The sequence below is a fragment of the Globicephala melas genome, chromosome 8 (assembly GCF_963455315.2).
Source record: "Globicephala melas chromosome 8, mGloMel1.2, whole genome shotgun sequence".
Taxonomy (NCBI): Eukaryota; Metazoa; Chordata; class Mammalia; order Artiodactyla; family Delphinidae; genus Globicephala; species Globicephala melas.
Genome location: NC_083321.1, coordinates 107,371,363 through 107,386,903, shown reverse-complemented (window position 1 = coordinate 107,386,903; position 15,541 = coordinate 107,371,363). Strand labels below are relative to the sequence as shown.

At 40.2% G+C, this 15,541-nt stretch overlaps 1 protein-coding gene across 5 annotated transcripts in view; it reads left to right on the top strand.

The window, feature by feature from the left end:
* The window catches only part of NCAPD3 (non-SMC condensin II complex subunit D3), a 57,944-nt gene that overhangs the window by 17,768 nt on the left and 24,635 nt on the right, over positions 1 to 15,541 (top strand). For all 5 annotated transcript variants that reach the window (XR_009565028.1, XR_009565026.1, XR_009565027.1 and 2 more), the window contains exons 12-18: positions 345 to 401; positions 663 to 752; positions 6,754 to 6,827; positions 7,356 to 7,490; positions 8,519 to 8,739; positions 14,877 to 15,068; positions 15,393 to 15,490. Coding sequence is in view for 2 of the 5 variants with exons in the window: in XM_030841682.2 (XP_030697542.1) it covers positions 345 to 401; positions 663 to 752; positions 6,754 to 6,827; positions 7,356 to 7,490; positions 8,519 to 8,739; positions 14,877 to 15,068; positions 15,393 to 15,490 (867 nt within the window). In the remaining 3 variants the exon portion in view is untranslated. The remainder of the gene's footprint in view (positions 1 to 344; positions 402 to 662; positions 753 to 6,753; positions 6,828 to 7,355; positions 7,491 to 8,518; positions 8,740 to 14,876; positions 15,069 to 15,392; positions 15,491 to 15,541) is intronic.

Here is a 15,541-nt window from a genome sequence, read left to right as displayed (position 1 = left end):
GCAGAAATAATAGATGTGCTGTGATAGACTGGGACCCTCAGAGACCCTTTCAGTAGGTTTTAGTGTCGAATGACTTCTTAGACGAGCCTTACTAAGCAGTTAACGTATTCTCGACCTCAGGCTGAGGTGGTTGGCCGCTGTCACTATTCCTTTGCGTCGTTGGTATTGGCTGTATTGGGTCTGATGACCAGTTTAATGCACAGCAAGGAGAACACTGAACTGTCAGCATTTAGACTCTGTCTTGTCTTCAGGCCTAATTATCTGGGTTTTGATTCCTCTGTAAATATGTATGAATGGTTTTTGATACTAAGACTTTTCTCTCTTATCTACTTGCTTACTTTTAGCTCCTGCAGTTTCAGGAATAGAGAGCCACCATGACGCTTCACTGAAAAATTCATCAGGTAATGAAATGGGTCAATATATTGTCAGATATTGAATAATTGTCCTTTTAATTAAAGGACTTGCTGAATATTTGAATGTTTTTTTCTATCTCCATATTACCTGTTTTAATACTGCACTTTTTTTCTTCATCAAAGAAATTGAAATTCATTTCAGTAATGATGTGTAGTAACTTAAACGTGGAATATGCCATGCTTATATTACTTAAAGGTATAACAAGTTTTTACTGTACTGACTGGGCTTTTTTAAAATTTATTTTTAAGCTTTTTCCTATCAGAGGCAGACATTTAACCCTTCTGGAGGCTCAGAGGTGATCAATATAGACAACAGTGGTGAAACAGCTGGATATAGGGGTATGTCAGATTTTATCCCTATCAGATGAGTAATAACTATTGGATTTCAGACAACTGTAAGTAGAGCCTCAAAACCTTGGACTTTTTTTCTGACTAATTCACCCTCAAGAATTGGAACTTTTTTTCCCTTAAAAATAGAATAATTTTTATTTTATATCTTTAATTGATGTCTTTGCACTATACTATATTTCATTTTAAGATAAAGAATAAGCTACATTTCCCTTGTCATGTACTGAAACCCAGTATTTCTGTCACACTTAAGAGAATGTTAGCAAATATTTTATTTCCTTAGTGAAGTCCATTGTTCTGAACACTTGGGCTTGCTGGCCAGAAAGGACCAGTTACTAGGAAAGGTGCAGTAGAAATTAAATTTGTGTTTGGAGAAGAGTCATCACGGAAGAGCGGAAAAGATAAACGGTACTATGGTACTCACCCTTGTGTCTATTTTTTATTCCTTATTACTTTTTCCACCTGGCATCTTGACTCTGATTAAGCCATCCCAGAATCCATTTTTAATACGTGGTAGGGAACTGTGAGCCCAAGCTTCCATTGAAAAAGTTCAGAATTTAGATAATTTCTCTTCACCAGCAGTATGAACTGTTCTTTAATGGGTCATACACATCGTGTGGAGTGGTTATAGGGTGCTCTCTCCCGTGGATCCCAGCACGGGATTCTGAACACAAATGATGCCTGTTCTCTTTCAGTGACTTATGGAAGCCAGAATAATCTGGGATGGTAAAGTGTCAGTGTGATTCGGGAGGGAAGAAACACACCTGGGCTAGGTAGTAGGTAGACGTGGAGCTACTCTCAGATTCTGTTTCTGTCTAACTGTATGGTCTTGAGAAAGTCACTTTACTTTTCTGGGCTTTTCCTTCACTTATACTACGACATAGCGTAATGCAGTAGGGGAAAAACTACATTAGAAATGAGAGGCAATCTGAATTCTTGTCCCAACACTGCTACTAAAGAGCTGCATGACCCAAGACATGGGAGTCAGCAGAACTCCCTGCCTGCTTGTCACTTCTGATCCTAACACCTTCCCTGTCTTTCACAAAGGGCTGTTGTCAGGTTTATAGAAATTATGTTTAGAGAAGTGACTTCAAAAGAAAAAAGAGGGAACATTTGCAGAGGATAAGTGATATAATGAGATTTATTAGTTTATTCGATAAACATGTTTGTGGTCCCTCCCAATCTGTGCAAGGCATTGCAGGTACAGACTGTGACAAAACATAGTTCCATCTCTTAAGGAGCAGTGGGAGAGGCAGGTATGTGTGTACGTAAAATCGTAATATTGTGAGATGGATGCTGAAGCACATGTGAAGTGCCATGAGGATCATTACTTATCATTGCAGCCTGGAAGATTACGTTTAAATGACTAGATATTAGCATGTTTTACTCAAATTCAGAGCAATAACTCTATGTATAAACAGATTCCCTAAAATATGTAAACAAATTTAATCTGGAAAAATGTCTGGTTTAATTCCAGTCTGAGCAAGTTACAGATTCACTCTTGCACAGACACTTGCGAACACTATTGAGTTGTACTGATTTAATGATGCTTCCAAAGTATAAAAATTTGCCAGATGTATAGCAACCATGTTCCCATCTTACTGTTTGTTGTTTTTTTAATAAATGTGTTTATTTTATTTATTTATTTTTGGCTGCATTGGGTCTTCGTTGCTGCATGCGGGCTTTCTCTAGTTGGCAGTGAGTGGGGGCTACTCTTCGTTGCGGTGCGCGGGCTTCTCTTTGCGGTGGCTTCTCCTGTTGCAAAGCATCGGCTCTAGGTGCATGGGCTTCAGTAGTTGTGGCTCGCGGGCTCTAGAGCGCAGGCTCGGTAGTTGTGGCACACAGGCTTTGTTGTTCCACAGCATGTGGGCTCTTCCCAGACCAGGGCTCGAGACTGTGTCCCCTGCATTGGCAGGTGTATTCTTAACCACTGCGCCACCAGGGAAGTCCCCTATCTTACTTTTGATAAACTAAAGTGACTTTTTTGGGGGGTGGGGATGGGGCTGTGTTGGGTCTTCGTTGCTGCACGCTGGCTTTCTCTAGTTGTGTCAAGCGGGGGCTACTCTTCGTTGCGGTGCGCGGGCTTCTTGTTTCAATGGCTTCTCTTGTTGCAGAGTACAGGCTCTAGGCACACAGGCCCTAGAGTGTGCGGGCTTCAGTAGTTCTGGCGTGTGGGCTCGATAGTTGTGGTGTGTGGGCTCTAGAGCGCAGCCTCAGTAGTTGTGGTGCATGGGCTTAGTTGCTCTGCGGCATGTGAGATCTTCCTGGACCAGGGATTGTACCCGTGTCCGCTGCATTCGCAGGTGGATTCTTAACTACTGCGCCACCAGGGAAGTCCCTAAAGTGACATATTATTGGTATTAACTATACTTTAAAAAATTTGTATAGTTACTACATGCCAGTCACTGTGCTAATAAGTACCTTTGTTGGTGTTTTTTGGTTGTGTTTTGAGAGAGAATTCACATATCATAAAATTCACCATTTAAAGTGTATTGAATTCAGTGGTTTTTAGTCTATTCATAAAATTGTGTAATCAACTTCCAGAAACTTTTCATTAGCTGAAAAAGAAACCGCATACCTGTGAGCAGTCACTCTCCATTCTCCCCTCCCCCCTGCCTCTATCTCTGTGGATTCACCTATTTTGGACATTCCACATAAATGGAATCCCGCAACATGTGACCTTCTGTGGATAGCTTCTTTCATCCACCACTCGTTTTCAGGGTTCATCTGTGTTGTAGCATGTATTAGTACTCTGTTCCTTTTTACGGCTGCATATAGTCCGTTGTATGGATAGACCACATTTTGTGTGTTCATTCAGTCTGGCAGTTCCTCAGAACGCTAGACATAGAGTTACCACATGACTCAGCAGTTCACAGATGGCGTGATCTGATATGATTCCTGAGTGTGCACCCTCAAGGAATGAAAATATATTCATACCCAAAACTGGTACAAGAATGTTCATAAGAGCATTGTTCATAATAGCCAAAAAGGTGGAAACAACCCAAATGTCCACTTATCTTTTTTTTTTTTTTGCGACACGCGGGCCTCTCACTGTTGTGGCCTCTCCCGTTGCAGAGCACAGGCTCAGCGGCCATCGCTCACGGGCCCAGCCGCTTCGCGGCATGTAGGATCCTCCTGGACTGGGGCACGAACCCGTGTCCTCTGCATTGGCAGGTGGAGTCTCAACCACTGTGCCACCAGGGAAGCCCCCCACTTATCTTTTTGAGGTGAAAGTTCTTGATCTATTCTGCATCCAAGTTCCTCATCAGCTATAATGTGCACATATCTTTTTCTCATTTTGTGGGTTATCTTTTCACTTTCTTGATGGTGTTCTAAGAGTTTTATAGTTTTAGCTTTTACATTTTTGTCTTGGTTCAGTTTTGAGTTAATTTTTGCATATGGTGTGAGGTAGGGGTCCAGCTTTCACATGTGAATATCAAATTGATGGAGCACCCTTTGTTTAAAGGACTGTTTTTTCACCTTTGAATGCTCTTGGCACTCTTGTCAAAAATTAGTTGACCATAGGCATATGCGCTTATTTCTGTACTCTCAATTCTATTCCATTGATATTTCATTGTCCATCTGTATGCCGGTACCACTCTGTGTTGATTACTGTTGCTTTACAGTAATTTTGAAATCAGAAAGTGTGGGCTCTGCATCCTTGTTCTTGCTTTTCAGGTTTGGTTTGGCTATTCTGTGTCTCTTGTATTTCCATATGAATTTTAGGTTCAACTGTCAACGTCTGCAAAAAAAGCCAGCTTGCGTTTTGATGGGGATTGACCTCTTAATCCATGTGGGGTGTATTGCCATCTTAAAAATACTGAGTTTTCCAATCCATGAACAAGGGGTGCCTTTCTATATTTAGGTCTCCTTTAATTTGTTTCAATGATGTTTTGTAGTTTTCAGTGTATAACTCTTGCTCTTTAAACATATTCCTAAGTATTTTATTCTCTTTGATGCTATTGTAAATGAAATTGCTTGCTTAATTTCAGTTTTGAATTGTTTATTGCTAGGTTTTACAACTGATTTTTGATGATTGATCTTGTGTCCTGTGACACTGTTAAATTTGTTACTAGCCTTAAAAGGGTGTGTGTGTGTGTGTGTGTGTGTGTGTGTGTGTGTGTGTGTGTGAGAGAGAGAGAGAGATTCCTTAGGATTTTCTACATATCAGATCATGCCATCTGCGAATAGAGTTATTTGTTTTATCCAGCCTGAATGCCTTTATTTCTTTTTCTTTCCTATTTTCCCTGGCTAGGACCTCTAGTGGTGTTGAAAAGAAGTGGGGAAAGTAGAGGTTCTTGTCTTTCTTCTGTTCTTAGAGGGAAAACTTTTCGTCTTTCACCATTGAGTGGTTAGCTGTGAGTTTTTTCAGGATGGCCTTTTATCGGTGTGCAGGAGTTTCCTTCTGTTCTGAGTTTGTTGAGTGTTTTTATCATGGATAGGTGTAGGATTTTGCAAATACTTTTTCTGTGTCTATGGAGATGATCACGTGGCCTTTGTCCTTTGTTCTATGGTGGTATATCACAGTGAGTGATTTTCCCATGTCCTGGGATAAATCCCAAGCATGGCGTATAATCCTTTTTGTATCTTGCTAGGTTTAATTTGCTAATATTTTGCTGAGGATTTTATGTCTATATTCAGAAGGGATTTGGGTCTGTTGTACTCTTGAGCTGTTTTGTCTGGTTTTGCTCTCAGGATAATACTGGCTTCACAGAGGGAGGTGGAAAGTGAAACAGAAGAGATTATGTTTTTTGAAAGAGTTTATGAAGCGTTGATATTAATTTTTGTTAATTGGCGATTTTGTTAACATTTGGCAGGCTTTTCCAGTAAAGCCGTCTGGTCCTGGCCCTTTGTGTATGGGGGGTAGTGTGTCTTTGTTTCTTCTTAGGTCAGTTTCCCTAATTCTTATCTTTGTAGAAATTTCATCTAGGTTACTTAATTTGTTAGCATAAAATTGTTCGTAGTGTTCGTAACCTTTTTATTTCTGTAAAGTCAGTAGTAATGTTCCCTCGTTCATTCTTAATTTTAGCAATTTGACACTTCTTTCTTATTTTCTTAGTCTAGGAAAATGTTGTTAATTTTGTTGATATTTTTCAAGGAACCTACTTTGATTTCATTGATTTTCTTTATTGCTTTCTGTTTCATTTTTTAATGTTCTTTCTTGTACCTCAGCAGTTTTTAAGTGTGGTTTGGGGTCCCTAAGCCTCCTTCAGTGGGTCCTTGAAGTTAATACAGTTTTCGTAATAATATTTAGATGTTATTTACCTTCTACACTCTGATTTTCTCAAAAGTGTAATTTGGAGTATTGCAGAGGTCCCAGACAGGCAGAAGCAGATAGAAGCAGAGATGGGTATCCAGTTGTCTTTTATTAAGCCAGACATTAAAGAGTTTGCAGAAATGTAAATCAGTGGTATTCTTTTCACTAAATTTTTTTTGTTTTGGACTATAGTTATTTTTTAGTTAAAAAATATACCATTTATAACAATGCCTTGTTATTTTAAAATGAATTATTAAATCTTTTTACAGTTCCCAGTTTAAATTTCTAATTCATATTAAAAGATATAATCCACATTAAAAAAGCTCTTAGGAGTCTTCAGTAATTTATAATAGTGTAAATGGACCATTAATGGAAAGGTTTTAAAGCTACTGTTATGTATTGTTTTACTTAGTCTTTAAAAAACCTGATGGTTTAGATCTTACCATTTGTAGTAAACAGAATAGAGATCTGAATAATTCATTCAGAATTTTAGACTTAGCAGCCTGGATTTAAAATTAAATTTTCCAGAATTTATGCCCTTATAAAATTTTACTACTCTACCTTTTTCATTATTGTGAGTAACTAATTATTTGAATTTTCTTCTTTTTCTATGTCATTTCATGCTCTGATTTCTTATGATTTAAAACCAGCTAATGAGTCAGTCTGGGATTACAGCATGTTCTCAGGATTGTGTGGTGTGCTCAGGCTGTAATGACTGTGCTGTTTCCTCAACAGGAAGGGGTCTCATGATGATGCTGAGGAGCAGGGTCGGAGATGAGAAGACCAACGTCAGGAAGTCTGCGCTCCAGGTGTGAGTTTTTCTGGACATTCTTTTCATGTACTCTTTTTAAGCACTACCAACTTGAAGATACAAGAGACTATTTTAAAAACCCTTCGGCCATATTCATTACTCACTTTTCCCTTAATGTTAGTTCACCTTGTTCCTGTTAAATGTAAATTACATAGATGAACTGAAGGATCATCTGTTCTTACGTGTTCCTACTGGGTTGCTGGCTTTTTAGGAATCACAATTTTATATCCTTAATTTCATTTTTTAGAATAAGGATTCTTAACTTGGGGACCATGGATGGATTTTGATAGGGTTCATGAAACCCCTGAAATTGTTTCAGAGTACTTGTTTGTATAAAATGTATGTCGGGTTTTCTCCAGAAAGGTGTTAAATTTCATCAGATTCTAAAAGGTGGGAGGAGGGATGGATCTGTGATCTCAAAAATGAAAGAATCACAAACTTAAAAGGCAGTGTTTTGTCTGCAGTTTTGCTTTTTGTATTGACATTATGCCTAAGTCACCCCTTCATGTTACACATGACCTTCTAGGTCTTAGTGAGCATTTTGAAGCACTGTGACGTCTCGGGTATGAAAGAAGAGCTGTCAATCCTGCAGGACCGGTGTCGGGACCTTGCTGTGTCTGTACGCAAGCAGGCCTTGCAGTCTCTCACGGAGCTTCTTATGGTGAGATGCAGCCATCGTGTGTCTGATGGGTGGTATTTTACATTACAAATAATTGAGCTTGATGAAGTACCTGTTAGAAACTCTCCTAAGTCCACTGTAGGATTCTACAGTGTAAGAGAAGGGAATCTGTCCATTACCTCCGCTAGATTGCATTTCATATTAAATATAACATGACTAATGCTAGAGAATGCTAATGGTTAGCTTTCTGTTGACTTCAGGTTAAATCTCATATAGAAATGTGAATTTTAAAATTTGGTTAGGTAAGAGGCCTAGATTAATTTTTGTCCATTAAAACCTATATAGGTGATATTGCCAAAAGAGCAGATCCACTAATCCTATATATAATTTACTTTTGCCAAATAATTAATTTTTGAAGAATTTTAAAAGTGAGTTTTTTTCTTTATTTCATGATAGAAGGCATTAAGCAATGCATGTTTTGACTTTCTCTGTTAGCATCTATTCTAATTACTCCTTCGGATAAAAATTTACTCTTTGCTCTCGATCTTGAATTACGAAAAAGTGCTGCTTCACTACCAATAATGAGATAATCACTGTGTAAATCTAAAATTCCAGTATGGGATTTCCCTGGTGGCGCAGTGGTTAAGAATCTGCCTGCCAGTGCAGGGTACACGGGTTCAATCCCTGGTCTAGGAAGATCCCACATGCAACGGAGCAGCTAGGCCCGTGTGTCACAACTACTGGGCCTGTGCTCTGGAGCCCATGCTGCGCAACAAGAGAAGCCACAGCAATGAGAAGCCCGTGTGCAGCAACGAAGACCCAATGCAGCCAAAAATAAATAAATAAATTTAAAATTTCAGTATTTACTGATTTACAGTTACTGGAGCTTGAATTTGTTTTTCACGTATATTTGGAATGTTGATTTTTTTTTCCACTGTATGTTTTATTTGTAATTATGTGAGCAGCTACTTGTAACATATCCTAAAACATCGATCACAGCTTCCCCGATTTGTGTTCAGACCTGTGATAGCGTAGGCGTCTTTATGACTTCCTGACTTTCAACTCCTCAGGCACAGCCTCAGTGTGTCCAGGTACAGAAGGCCTGGCTGGGGGGGGTTGTCCCGGCCGTGATGGACAGTGAGAACACCGTGCAGGACAAGGCCCTGGAGTGTCTCGACCAGCTCTTGCTGCAGAACATCAGGCATCATGGTCAGTTCCACTACGGGGACAACAGCCAGGTGCTCGCCTGGACGCTGCTGACACTGCTGAGCACAGAGAGCCAGGAACTGGGGTACGTTTGTGTGCAACTGGTTGTCCTTATGGGAGGGCTTTCGTTATAAATTCCTGTGTCGATCTCGGAAAATCAGCTCTCCAAATTGCTTAATATACGAAAACTCAATCTTGATCTTTTTCCCTTGAGCTAGTTCAAATCTCTTAGCATTTTTGTGGTGACAGTTTTTGTGAAGCCTTCCTTTGCTTTTCTCTGAGTGTTTTCCAGCTTCGAATTGATGTCTTAATATGTAGTAGAAAACATTAATGGATTTGCTATGTTAACATTAACTTTCCACAATACTAGTTATTATGATAGATGACTTCCTGGGTATGACAAGTTAGACTTTTTCTGACATTTTATTGGGTCGGTTGACTTAATCACACTGCAGCATTTTTTCCATTTGATAACATATGCTGGGTGTTCACTGTTCAGTGAGCAATGCGGTGAAGAGTTAGCACCTGCACTGATCAATTTTAAGCTCTACTGCAGTAATCTTGCAGCTAGTTTGTGTTTGTGCTCCCTTGACTGTCTTTTTCTTTCCTTTTTTTCTAAATTTATCATACAAGAAACACCTCCCTGCTTGTTTACATGTACTTATGGAGGAATTATCATCCAATGAAAAGAATAATAGATTTAGTATCATAATAGGTACTAATAATTGTTAACCATGCTCCAATATAAAATAAAACTTAAAAAAAAATAGATACTGATAGATAATAATAGATTTAGCATACCGTCTGTGGCCCTGGCAAATCACCCCATCTCTCTGGGCCTTAGTTTTCTCATTTGTAAAAAGAGTCGGTTACACTACACGATCTCTTAAGGTCCCTTTTGTTGTTAAAAATCTGACTGAAAATGCATTCACTCATTAAATATTTTATCACTGCCAACTATATGCCTTGCTGAAATTCCTGGAAGGGAGAGGAATTTAGCCAGCAGTAGAATCAACTACTTTTTTGCTTTTCTTAGGGATATCTTACTGTGCACACCCAGTGTATACTAGCTCATGAGAAACTGTTGGGAGGTTTATTTCATTTCTTTTTTTTAACTTTTATATTAAAATATAACGTATAGAAAAACGTACAAACTGTAAGATCAATAAATATCAAAAAAATATAGCCATGTAACCACCACCCACGTCCAGAAATAGAACATTGCTCGGCCTGAGAAAACTCTTCCTTCCAATCGCTCTCCTTCCCTCCTCAAAGGGAACAACCACTGTGATTTTAACACCATGTGTGAGTTTTCTCTACTCTTCATCTTCATGTAAGTGGAATTATGTGGTATGTATTCTTTGTGTGTCCGACTCCTTTTACTCAAAGGAGTACAAGATTCATTCAAGTTATTGTGTGCAGCTATAGCTCATTCACTTCCACTGCTGTGTGTATGATATTTGTGAATAAGCTACAGCTTATTTATCCAGTCAACAGTTAATAGATTGTGGGTCGTTTCCAGTTTTTTATTACGAGATATAATGCTGTTGTGAATATTCCCATGTGTATCTTTGGCACACATTTCTCTTGGGTGTACACCTAAGAGCAGTGCTGTTGAGTGTGCTTTTACTCATCTTTCATGGTTACTGCCAGACAGCTTTCCAGAGTGGTGGGACCAAGTTACATTTCCTTGCAGCACTTAATGAGAGTTCCAGTTACTCAAGATTTTGGCCTGCATTTCCTGTTGTCAGTCTTCCTTTTTAGCCATTTTGGTCCATTTTGGACCAATACTGGTATTTCTTGGTGGTTTTAATTTGCACTGCCATGTTGACTAATGCAGTTGAGCCTCTTTTCATAGGTGGATTAGCATTTAGATATTCATATTGTGAATTACCTGCCCAGGTCTCTGGCCCTTTTTTTTTTTTTAAATTAGGCTGTCACTCTTTTGCTTGTTCACCCCAAAGTGTTCATTATATATTTATGTACAAGCATTGTTGTATGTATTACGGATATCTCTCCTATCCCATGATTTGCCTCTTTACTGTCTTAATGATGTGTTTTGATGAGTTCAGTTTGTCAGTGGTTTTCTTTATGGTTAATGTATTTTTAAAGAAATCTTTTCCTACCTCAGGATCATATACATATTTTCCCATATAATCTCCTAGAAGTTTGATTTTTTTCTTTCCCCTTTATAGTTAGGTCTTTAACTTACCTGCATTTAAGATGTGTCATAGCTTCCTTCATAGGCTCTCTGTTTTCATTTTAAGATGGGGGAAACACCTGTGCATATTTGAAGTCAGAAAACCAGTATGTAGAAAATATCGAGGATGATTGAAAGGGATAAAGTTTCTGAAAAAAAAAAACAGTATGTGAAAGGATACACTTTATAAAGTAGGAGGAGAGAGCTCCAGAAATAAAAGGAAACAAAGAGAACAGGGAGAGAGAAACACAAAAGAGGACATAATATGAACACTAGAGCTTTTAGCCTTTTTCTTCTCCATAAAGTGATGCTCAGTGTTTGCCCAGTACAGCATGTTCACAGCAGCACGATCCACAACAGCTAAAAGGTGGAAACGATCCAGGTGTCCGTGCACTGGTGAAGAGATAAATAAGATGTGGTCTATACACACAATGAAATATTAGCCTTAAGAAGTCACAAAATTCTGACAGATGCTATAACGTGGATGAACCTTGAAAACATGCTAAGTGAAATAAGCCAGACACGAAAGGACAAATATTGGATGGTTCCTCTTATGTGAGGTCCCTAGAATAGTTGGACTCTGGGAGGCAGAAAGGGGCGGTGGGGAGGAACTGCTTAAGGGGTACAGAGTCTCAGTGTGGGGTGAGAAAAAGCTCTGGAGGTGGGTGGTTGCACAACAGTGCGAATGGGCTTAATGCCACTGATCTCTGTACTTTAAAATGGTTAAAAAGATAAGGTTTGTTATGTACATTACCACGATTTAGAAAACAACGTATTTGCTGAAGTTAGGAAGGAGAGGGTAGAATTAGGGGTAGCAGTTCTCAAAGTGTGGTGGATTCAGGAGCTTAGACTCTTTCTTGTCCTCTTAAAAACACACATACACAGAGAGCTGTGAGTTGTTTTATTTGGGGCTTACTGAGGACTGTAGTCCAGGAGACAGCCTCTCTGTAACTGAGGAACTGCTCTGAAGAGGTGTGGGGGGGGCGGGTCAGTATATATGTGATTTTGGTGAGGGGCGTACGTGCAATCAAGCACACATCTTGGTAGAAGGTTGCTGCTGGTCACGAGGAGCAGATGTGTCTGTTAATGGATTTTAGGGCTTTTCTAGGTATGAGAAGATGCAAGAAATTGGGCTCATAAAATCTCCCTGAAAATACCTGCCTATCTGAAGGCCTGTTCTGCCAGTTTTCCGAGAGCACAGAGGGCCTCATTCCTGGTCTTGGCCCAGAACTCCTCTCAGGAGGTGTGGAAGGTCAAGGGACTGCAATGGCCAGTGACCTCATCCTTGTAGAGGCAGATGGCAAGCGGCAGTTTTTAGTTGACAGCCTTTATCATAATATTAAGATGTCATGTGCCATTGCCACTTTTACTCTTTGACAGTACTAGAGTTTCCAGAAGCCATGTGATGATATTGAAATAAATTGAATGGAGAATCAGATGTAAGAATGCACGTCTTTTGTTTAAGCCAGTCCATAAGGAGATTTACAGAAGTATAAAGCAATGTCACTGTTCTTACCAAGTTTTTTTTTGTTTTGAGAAAGATACCAGGTTTTTTGGGGGAAGGAATTGCATTATTTATGTTAACATGTAATTGGCTTATTATTATTTCTGACAAATTAATAGATAAGTATTTTTAAATTTCTGTTTTAACTTCTAGTATGGCAAATATTGATAGGTATAACCCACATGAACAAAAAAGGTCTTCGAGGCAGTCAGTAATTTTTAAGAGTTTAAAAGGGCCCTGAGCAGAAAAAGTGTGAGAGCCACTGAACAAGGGAATCAATTTTAAAAAAGGATTGAGAACAGTAGGTAGTGGAATAGAGTTCTATAAATAAACTCTTGTGATAAGTTCTTTAATAAACAGAAAGTAACTAGGATTCCAGGATCTGCTCAGGACAGGAGACTTCACAGAACAGGTGAGCTTCGAGTTTGAACCTTGGCGGTTAACAAGAGGCGGGAGGTGCTCTTGTGGAGGACGCAGCCAGTGCAGAGCCACGGGCGCATGCGTGGTGTGTGCTGCAGGGGCCCCAGGAGTTCATAGCACAGGAGGTGTCATGGATCGGCTGTGTCTGTGACCAGAGTCTGAGGACAGACCACCGGTGAATGACTCGAGCTCAAGGCATGGCGACCCGGGTCCAGGGGAAGCAGCTGGCTGAAGAGGAGCTGTCCAGCGGTGGGAAGCCAGGGAGGGGGCACGGGCTCTGAGGGCTGAGGACGCCCTGCACCCTCCACTCTGGTTGCCCACAGTCCAGTGGAAAGGGAGTCACGGCAGCCAGCAGGGAGCACGTGGAGCAGTATGGGTTTTTACCTTTTCTTCTTGCTTTTAAGTTTAGGGTAGCTTCCTTTTGATGGTAGTGTGACCTCAATCATCCCTAGAGGTGGAAAGAGTTGAGAGTAACCAGGCAGGCCTAATGGTGAGGGTCTCCAGGCAGGAAATAGCAACGCAAAGGCTTAGAGGCCTGCCGCTCCAGGAATCCTAACTGAAAGGGCTTCTGGGTGGGGTTGCTGTTGAACAAGGCCCGGAAAGCAGAGGTGGGGCAGGGCGGGGGGTGGAGGGAGGGCTGGGGATGGAGTCCCATTTTCAGTGTGTGCTTGCGAGGATCCTGGTGATGGAGGACATCGCCCAGAGTTAGGTTGTAGGTTAGAGAAGATGACTAAGAACAGACCTCTTCAAAATCAGCAGTTGGTGTGATTAGAAGAAAAGGAATTAGTGAGAAGGTCAAACAAGTCGACTGGAGTGTAAGGGAGAGCGTGGTCAGTTCTGTCCAGCAGGGGGCGCTGAGATGGGCACTGAGGGGTGTTGCTTTGGTTTGATATTAGGATAGACGTCGGCAGTGCTTTTCAGGAAACCAGGTGGTGTTTGCTGAACCGCATTCTGAGTGGTGCGCCATCCCCTGCTTGTGATGGGCAGTGTGGCTAATGGAGGGTCCAGTTGGGAGGCTTTGGGGACGGCCCAGCCCATGTGGAGGGTGTGCGTGGTCAGAGAGGAGCCAGATTTGAGGTCTCAGACCTGGAAGTTCAGAGGATGTTTTGTCATTCTGTGGGCTTCCTGCAGTAAACTTCAGTTAATACTCTGTGATGCTTGTACATAAACTTTTAAATATTTGTTGATTTCATGTATCTTGCTTTTGGATAGCAGTCACATATAAATTATGTTAGTCGTTTGCAGTAAAACTCTAGATGGATTTTTAACCAAAAGCTAATTTATTAATAAAACCATTCATTTATATGCATATGCTTATTGTGTGTAGATGTGTTTATTTTCTTATAGTTGCCTTCTGTGTGCTTTGAGAATTCTTTTTTTCATTTAATGAGAAAGCCTTGCTAATCTGAGTCTGTGTGCCTAGCAGTAGAAGAAATTAATTGGGGGAAGGAATGTATTTGTCTCTCCACTTAAATATATAATACTGCATTTGTCTCATGAGTCATATGATGTCATTCAGTGCTATAGGAAAAAGTAAAATAAGAAATGGTTTAAAAATAGCAATGACATCACACAAACACTTTAATACATCAGAAGCATTTTTTATTTTAGAAAAGTTTGATATATGTATTTCTGAGTGGTATTGGCAGGTCATAGCAAAGTCGAGCTCATTTAATATCACCATATTTAAATGCTAGGATGTCATTTCTCTCCAATCCTTCCATTGAAAAAAGGACAATGTCTACATTTTTTTGTCACTAAAACCCTGTAGACTCTGGATGTACCTGTTATTGGTAACTTACCCCATATGTTTGCATAGAAATTTTAGAGGGTCTCAAGTGAATTATGAAATTTTATTATTTTCTTTAAAAATAAATACTTTATGGGCAGGGGAGGGGTAAATATACCTTATTCAGTGTAATAATAATTAGAAAGATACCTAGTTTGCTATCAGATGAGCCACTAGCCAGGAACCTCTGTTTACATGTTTTATGTGCCAGAATCCTAGAGCAGAAGTTGATACCCTTCACCGAGGGGCAGGTCTGAACAGTTTTGTGTATTTACAGTTACAATTCTGCTTTCTCATCTTTTTTTCCAGCCGCTATTTAGATAAGGCTTTTCATGTCTGGTCCAAGAAAGATAAGTTCTCCTCCACTTTTGTAAACAATGTGCTCTCCCACACTGGCAAGGAGCACTCTGCCCCGGCCTGGATGCTGCTCTCCAAGGTTGCTGGCTCGTCACCCACGCTGGACTACACCCAAATCATAAAGTCCTGGGAGAAAATAAGCAGGTTCGCATGCTTGTGATTTAGCTGCCACCAGACACGAGAGAGTCTTGGAAACAAAGCTCATGTCTTAAGGAAGTGGGCTCTTTCATAGCTGTTAATATACACAGATCTTTTCTTTAAATTCTGGCGTAAAAACAAACATGAAAAAAAGAATCACTTTTAGGCTTTGATTGTCCAAGTACATTAAGTGCCTTAATGCTCCCCAACTCGACTCCTAAACCATGTTACCCTACTTCCTCCAGTACTGGTAATCCAGAAGAAAAGTATTTTGTTGGCAGCAATTTTTACTTTGGTTCTATACTGATATTTCTTCTGCCCTTTCCACAGGCAGCAGGACCCCAATGCAGACACCTTAGGGCACATCCTCTGTGTTATCGGGCATATTGCAAAGCATCTTCCTCAGAGCACCCGGAACAAGGTGACAGGTGAGTGTCTACCGGAGAATCGTGAAAAGGCTTTGCCTCTCACTTTATATA